The 7919-nt window shown below is 39.6% G+C and overlaps 1 protein-coding gene across 1 annotated transcript; it reads right to left on the bottom strand.

Moving 5' to 3' along the window:
- Nucleotides 1–1503: 1503 nt before the first annotated feature.
- Nucleotides 1504–7381, bottom strand: yrdc (yrdC N(6)-threonylcarbamoyltransferase domain containing). The gene is made up of 6 exons (XM_083910269.1): nt 7233–7381; nt 5474–5669; nt 4033–4147; nt 3784–3903; nt 3552–3682; nt 1504–2357 (listed from the first exon to the last, which is right to left on the bottom strand). Exons 1-6 carry the CDS (start codon nt 7363–7365, stop codon nt 2285–2287), a joined length of 768 nt encoding a protein of 255 aa, XP_083766395.1. The 5' UTR covers nt 7366–7381; the 3' UTR covers nt 1504–2284.
- Between the last annotated feature and the right edge of the window lie 538 nt (nt 7382–7919).

Raw genomic sequence — 7919 nt, 5'->3', positions numbered from 1 at the left:
GCGTCCGGTCAGCTGCACACATGGATTCTTGAGAACGTTGCCGTTACATTCGGATTAAATTGGATGTGAACGTTCCAGAAAGAACAGGACTTTAAAACCAAACTTTTCAGGTACAACAGTTTTACTATGACAGCCAAGTTTCACCATTACAACATTCACAAAGCTTTGGGGTGAATTCCAATTCCTTTGCTTAACCCTCAATCTCAAAAATGACAGACAAAATATTTTGCATTAAAAAAAAATTATTTTGCAGACTGCAAATCATGTTTATGTTTTGAAATCCTGTTTTGGCGTCATGTGGCGCCACCTACCGCCGTCTACCAATCATTGCAGTCAGTAGAGTCTCAGCTGCCGAGCAACCACGGGTTGCCAGTTAAAACGAGACCTAAAAGACCTCGGTATTTTGAATTTGAATGTAGTAACCGTTTTTGGCCACATTCTTACATATGGCACCTTTAAAGGGCAGTGACACTAAACACATTTCATGTTGCATGTGCAAACCTCCCCGATTCGCTTTAAATGATGGTGTAAATACCTTTAATATGAAGACGCCATATTGACTGGAGACACAAAATTTCCTTCCTCTTAATAAAAACACAGAAGTAAAAGGTGCTTTAAACAATAAATGTAGGGTTTTTTTGTGTGACTTTGCTTGTTTTCCATGTGAGTTTTCTTTTTTATTATTAAAGCTAGACATAAAAAAATTAAGAAAAACAGACTGTGTAGAAGTTAGCGCTCTTGCCTTTGCAGCAAGAAGACCCGGGTTCAAGCACCAGTTGGAACAAGCAGGGCCGTCCCAAGCCTCCATGGGGCCTTAAGCAAAATGTGATTTTGGGGCCCTCTGTTACCGCCAATAATATAGATTATTGATCATTCACACACCTACTGTACTAAAGCTATTCTACTTATTTTACTTACTGTTGCATGGAAGCAGACACCAGATTTGCAAACTTACAGAAAAATCTTTCAATTAATATTTGGCAAACTCAGCAACTCCCCCTACTGGCGACACAGAGAATCAATACATAAAACCAAACGGTTTATAAATAAAATATCAAGATATTAAGGTCTGAAAATCTAAAAATGTGCACAATCTTTGGGGGGGGGGGGGGGGGGGGGTTCAAAATACACTCCTGTAATACAAATATTTGACTTTTATATGTAAGCATTAAATAAAATAAACAAATGTATATCAAACAAATACTTAAATAATAATGTAAATCAACAGAGGCACCCGGAACAAGGTCATAAAAATAGTTTATAGATAAAATATAAAGTTAAATAATCACATCTGACAACTGTGCAAAAACTGTGAAAAAGCTTTGGTAAAAAATGGGGAGAAAAATTCTAAATAAACTACAGCAATCCAAAATTGTCTTCATTTTTGTTGGGTTAATTGCTCTTGGGGGCCCTCTAGTGGTCACGGGGCCCTAAGCAGCTTAGCTTAGTTCGCTGGGCCATGGGATGGAGTGTGTAGAAATATAATGTCTCAGATTGCTTCATACTCTTGGAAGAAAAAAGGATTTATTGTGGTGGTACAAACAGAATTTTAAAAAAAGGTACATGCACAGACGGCCCATGTTCAAACCAACATGATTCAAATGTCCACTGATCTCTGGAGATTCTACAGATCGTCTCCCACCAGGTCCTGAGTCAAAGTCTGAATGAGCTCATGTAAAAAATACAGCGAATGTGTCCCATTTCCTATGTTCACATCAGGCTCCACCCCCCTCGTCACATCAGGCTCCGCCCCCTCGTCGCATCCAAATGATCCTCCACTGCGTTCAAAACTCTCTCTGAACATTAGCCATAATTATGTGTTAAAATAAGTGAAGAAACTGACAAACTAAAGACTGGAGATTCTGAAATGAGGTAACATAATCTTAATCCCCCTAATCTTAATCCAAAAACTCATTCAGTTCACACCTCAAACCAGTATCTGAATATAAGGAAAACATCACGTCAGACCATCATCTTGATTCCCAGTATGTTCCTTTGACAGTATAAAAAGATAAAACCTTTACATTTAACTTAAGACAATCCCACACTTAAATTGACCTTTTTGTGGTTTTTCAAAATAAAAGATAAACTCTATTGCGGTCGACGCACGCTGAGGCAGAACATTTGGTCATCAAAAAGAAAAAGTAATCCCAGATTTTAAAGCAGCCACAAGAGATTCAAGAAGTTGTTCCTGAGTTGTTGTTTTTTTTTACCATAATTTAACCGTTTCATCTCAGAGGTCAAAGTTCATTGTCTCAGCCTGCATCGTGGAGCGTCGCAAAGTTCAAAGGTCATTTTCAGAGTCCTCTGACAGCCCGTATTTACCCTCCAGCAAATCGACCGTGGACGATCGAGCACTGAAAACACAACGACAGACAGTGTGAGGTCTCATCCACACACACAACGTTCCTTTACTTCTTTTTCATGTTATTAAAAAAGTGTTCTGTAAAAACAGCATCCTTTCAAGAGATGACTTCATTTACACGAAACGCCCCCAAAGGCGGCTCTAAGCGCTGTAGTACATATGCCAGGCCTGTATGTGGTGCTGTAACACTGCTAAATTTGTACCGGAAACTGGATTTGTTCATTTTTAGTACTTATTCTTGTAAAATTAATACACATTGTCATGTTCTTTCATTTCGGTCGTAATTCTTCAAAAATAAAATGTAAAATTTTATACATTTTATTAGTGTAACCGAATGGTTATGTGCACCTAAAAAACAACCCTGGCTTTCAAAATAAGAGCCACAGAGTTTTTTTTTTTTACTATTACGTCCTGAATAAACCTTTCACCACAACACAAAAAAGAAGCGCGAACATGTTATTCCTTTAAAGTAAAACATGTTTTTATTAGTGCTGTCAAACGATTAAAATATTTAATCGCAATTAATTGCACATTTTTATCTATTCTAAATGTTCCTCGATTTCTTTTTGTACCATTATTTTTTCCTAATTTTAATACTCTTATCAACATAGAAAAGTGGATTGGCTTGCTTTGTGTAAATTTTATTTGCATATTTTGGCATATACTGTAGTCTAGGGCTGAACAATTAATCGAAATAGCAATACAACTTACTGCAATTTCAAGACACAATATTTATAATATAATTTTTTTCAAGCCAAAATAAAATTTTAGATGAATTATTACATTATAACACGTCTTATTCTACAGACTGAACCACCCTGGTGTGTGCAACGTGTGTGTGTGTGTGTGCGTGTGTGTGAGGAGCTGTGTATGTGTGTGTGTGCTGTAGGGGGGGTACGAGAGGTGCATAGGTGAAGCAGGAAGTAATGTGTTCCGTGCGAGATGCAACAGCTTGTGAAAAAAACGACAAAGTTTGCTCGTTGATCGCGCGATGAAAAAATTGACGCCGTGAAAATGGGTTCGCGTTAGCACGTTAATTAACGCGTTTAACTGACAGCACTAGTTTTTATATTACCTTTACCTTACCTTTTAGTAGTTATATACATATATCTATTATATGTATATTTTAAAATCGGGTAAAGACGTGCATAAACTTAACTAAGACCCAGTAACGACAGGAACTTACCAGCCAGGCCTGATGATGCGATATTTGCCGAGCACCGACAAGTCGACCACCGTGGATCCGAGGCGGTTCTGGTCTCCTATTGGTCCTCCGTCCACCACCACTTTAAGTTTGGGCCAAAGCTCTTGAAACTCCTGCAGAAGAAGAAGAAGATAAAAGACAAAATAAAACCTTTCCGAGCTGAATTCGGATGCAACTGAATCTTGTCCAGACTTGGGTTTTTTTTTCCGCTCACATGGACTTCCACGGTGCTGCTGTGTGAGCTGATGTTGGCGCTGGTGAGAGCCAGCGGTTCTCCGCACATCTGGCACAGGCGTCGTATAAAAGCGTGGTCCGGGATGCGTACGCCGACGAGCTGATCGATCGAGAGGATACGGAAAAAAACGATCATTTGACATTGATGAATAAATGCTGAGGCCTTTTATTGTCAGTGACTACACACACACACACACATACAGAGAGAGAGAGAGAGGCGAGGACTTACTGAAGTGAAGGGGTTGAGATCTGTGTTCAGGACTTCAGACCTTTCAAACACCAGCGTGACAGGACCAGGCAGCAGGTCGCCTAATAACTCCTCCTTCACTTTCACTTTACAGTATCTGAACACACAAGATTTAAAAAAAAGTACAAGCTGTGAATTAAAGATACTAATACTGTAATTCTGGTGACAGATATGTATTTAAATCTAGAGCACAGCCGGCCCAAGCCTCCATGGGGCCCTAAGCAAAATTTGATTTTGGGGCCCTCTGTTACTGCCAATAATAATGATTATTGATCATTCACTTATTCTACTTATTCTAATCTGTCACGAATACACTTTTTGTTGCATGGAAGCAGACACCAGATTTGCAAACTTACAGAAAAATCTTTCAATTAATATTTGGCAAACTCAGCAACTCCCCCTGCTGGCGACACAGAGAATCAATACATAAAACCAAACGGTTTATAAATAAAATATTAAGATATTAAGGTCTGAAAATCTAAAAAATGTGCACAATCTTTGGGGGGGGGATTCAAAATACACTTTGACTTTTATATGTAAAAAAGATAGCATTAAATAAAATAAACAAATAAATATCAAACGAATACTTAATGTACAACAAATAATAATGTAAATCAACAGAGGCACCTGGAACAAGGTATAGAAAACGGTTTATAAATAAAATAATTAAGTCGAATAATCACATCTGACACCTATGTAAACACTGTGAAAAAGCTTTGGTAAAAATGGGGAGAAAAATTTGAAAGAAACTTTTATTTGAGTTAATTGCTCTTGGGAGGCCCTCTAGTGGTCACGGGGCAGGGCTTGGGCCGGCCCTGCTCTAGAGATTCTGCAGAGACAGTCTGGAATGGCAAATGTTTGAAGAAACTCCTGCCCCATCCTAACAGCAGTGACTGTCAGTGGATTTGTGGCGTCACCCAACGATGGATTCTTTTATGGGGCCCAAGGTCCAAGAGGCTCAGGGGCCCCTGAAGCTATCCCACAATATTTACTACTACGTTATTCAGCTTGCGGCTGTTTCACAATTGAGTGAACCCATATATTTTTGGACATGTTACCAGTTGATAAGAAAGTCTACAAGATATGACCGCTTTGTTCTTTTATTTTCCAAAAGCTGGTGTAACAAGGAACACAACAATAAACAAAATAGGGAAATCCGTCAATATTTGACAAAACTATCAATAAAATATTACCCACAGATGTTAAGTGTTACCAGGAGTCATTCAGTTTTTTCACATTCTACCTGCCTCCTCAATGTTTTCCTTCTACACACATATTTGGTCCATGGACATACTTCATACTAATCACAAAAAGACTGGTGTGATGGATTGTGACATACCATTAATGTGACAAGCATTTTATAAAACGTAAATAAGTCTGCATCGACATACCGTTGTTGAGTGTTCAGCAAACAAAGACTCACTTGTAGATATCGTGGATTTCTCCGACGCAGATGGCCAGAGGTTTGTGTCCATTGCGTCCTTTGATGCCGTAGATTCTTTTCACGGCTCCGGAGTTTTGGGCCAGACAGGCCAGACCGTAGATGGTGTCTGTGGGCACGGCCACCACGTGACCCTCCTTCAGAGCCTTCACGGTGCACCGAAGGACCTCAGCTCCATCTGCAGGTCAACAACACGGAGGTTCAGTAGCCGTGATAACAGAGCCGAGAGTAAAAATATCACCTTACTATATTATATATCATATTATAGCAAAAGCTTTTAATATGGAGCAGCGAGTGGTGCTTCCACAACCACAGAAAGATGTGCCGCTTGTTTCAATGTGTATTTAACTGCTGTATGTCAATGTTAGTTGTTGTCGTCGACACACCTACATGTTTCATGCTAGTGAGTATTTGAATTAAGGCTTGATTCATTTGTCAACTATTTTCACAAGTGATTAATCTGCCGATTATTTTCTCGGTTAATCAAGTACTTGTTTGGTCCGTAAAAAAATGTCAGAAATCGGAAGCCTGGTACTAACGACCCATTCATTTGAATCAGGTGTGTTTGAGCAGGGAAACGCCGAAAACATGCAGGGCAGTGGGGTTTTGAGACACACTGGTGTAACAGACAGGCGTTCAAATACTTCTGTTCATATGGTGTAACTGGATATAAAGATAAAACGTTTCAAACATGTAGGAATGTATGTATTTTTTTATTTTTTACAGTTTGTGCACATGTTAGTGTTAGGAAATTTGATAGCTGCGGTGCGGAGGCATCTTGTGTCAGCAAAAAAGCTCAGGGAGTGCCGATGTTGTCCACATACCGGTCGCTGGCTTCCCTATTTAACGTATCCCGGTAAATTCCACATCCTTTTCTGGGGATTTTTACATCTTTTTTTCTTTATTTACTTTCTTTCTCCCAACTATGCTTCTTCTCCTCGTTCACTTGCTGTTTGTTTACATTCGCGAAGCCATCAACATGGCCGCCACGTCCCAGAATGCAACGCGGTGCCCGAGCCCTATTACAAGTAGTTATCATCATCATTATTATTATTATTCAGGGTCTCTGCAGGTTTCAACAAGTCAAATTTAAGACTTTAAGACACAAATCGTTGAACTTGCAATTCCGCTTAGTTACGTTTTCTCCGTTGCTAAGCTACACACCACGGCGCACGCACAGCCCGCTAGCTAGTGGTGCTCGATAATTTCTCACCGGGCAGCACAGGTGGCCTACTTTAGTTCCGTGTTGTAGTTATGTTACTCAAAAATCGAAACATTTCAAAGCGAGACCGAAGTTTATGCATGTTTTAAATAAAAGTAACGATAAAATATTTTTAAGATCTTTTGAAATTGTATTTAAGACCTTTTATGAGATTTGAGGAGAATTTTAGACATTTTAAGGCCTTAAATTCTTATTGGATACCCTGTTGTTATTATTATTATCATGAACTTGTCTGGCAAAGACAGGAGCACACTGCTCAGCTTCAACAGCAAAAAGCAGTTATTAATTCTATTTTATTTGTAGAATGGGAAGTGAGACAGGGCAGGACCAAAACACGCAGCACCAGTCTGATGCAACACGCTGTAATGTTTTTACAGCCGTTTAAACATCACAGCAGCAACATGCAGCCGTGTACGTGTACACGCACACCACACACACACACACACACACAGCATCCTCCAGCTGTGATTAGTCCTGACAGAAGGTGACAGAGTGTAGCTCAGAGAGTGTTTAGCTAACCTGTGTGTTCTCCCTGATGAGGAGCCGGGCCCAGTAAACGCATGACTTTGCTCTGTAGCTCCGTACACGCGTGAGCAGCGGACGAACTGGACCTCGTCATCATTTCTGCGGTGACTTTACACACGGAAACCATTCAGAACTCAGCAACGACACCAACAACCGAACAGCAGCAGCAGCAGCAGCAGCGTGCCGTGGTGCCGTCCATGGATGACAGACACGACTTCCGGGTTACGCCCCCTAAAACAATGACGACACGTTTCTTAAAGCGAAACACTCACTCACACTATTGCGTTTCTTTGTGCTCCAGAAAATTTCAGCATAAAAGCAGCTAAAACAATATTTAATGACTTTACTTCACATGTTATAAAAATGTATCTCGCATTTACTGTCTTTTCATTCACCTGTTTATGTATCTATTATTATTATTATTATTACAACAACAACAACAACAACAACAACAACAACAATTAGTATTTGTTGTTATAGTTTATCCTTTTCCTCTTCTTCCTGAATTTCCCTTTATTTAGTCGTAATGAATGGAATTGAAAAATAAAAATATATATTAGCAAGTAATTACAAGGCATAAGCGAACTAAGCCGCTGCTTAGGGCCCCGTGACCACTAGAGGGCCCCCAAGAGCAATTAACTCAACAACAAAAAAAAGTTTGGATTGTTGTAGTTTATTTAG

The sequence above is a fragment of the Microchirus variegatus genome (genome assembly GCF_963457635.1).
Source record: "Microchirus variegatus genome assembly, chromosome: 2".
NCBI classification, from domain to species: domain Eukaryota; kingdom Metazoa; phylum Chordata; class Actinopteri; order Pleuronectiformes; family Soleidae; genus Microchirus; species Microchirus variegatus.
This window is presented reverse-complemented; position numbering and strand designations above follow the sequence as displayed.

Bases quoted from the DNA above. Each gene is read 5' to 3' on its own strand.
- yrdc (XM_083910269.1), bottom strand. From the start codon at position 7,365: ATGGTTTCCGTGTGTAAAGTCACCGCAGAAATGATGACGAGGTCCAGT. The intron at 4,148-5,473 runs GTGAGTCTTTGT...TTGTGTGTTCAG, and splicing joins GAAATCCACGATATCTACAA to ATACTGTAAAGTGAAAGTGA. The intron at 3,904-4,032 runs GTAAGTCCTCGC...TCGATCGATCAG, and splicing joins ATCTCAACCCCTTCACTTCA to CTCGTCGGCGTACGCATCCC.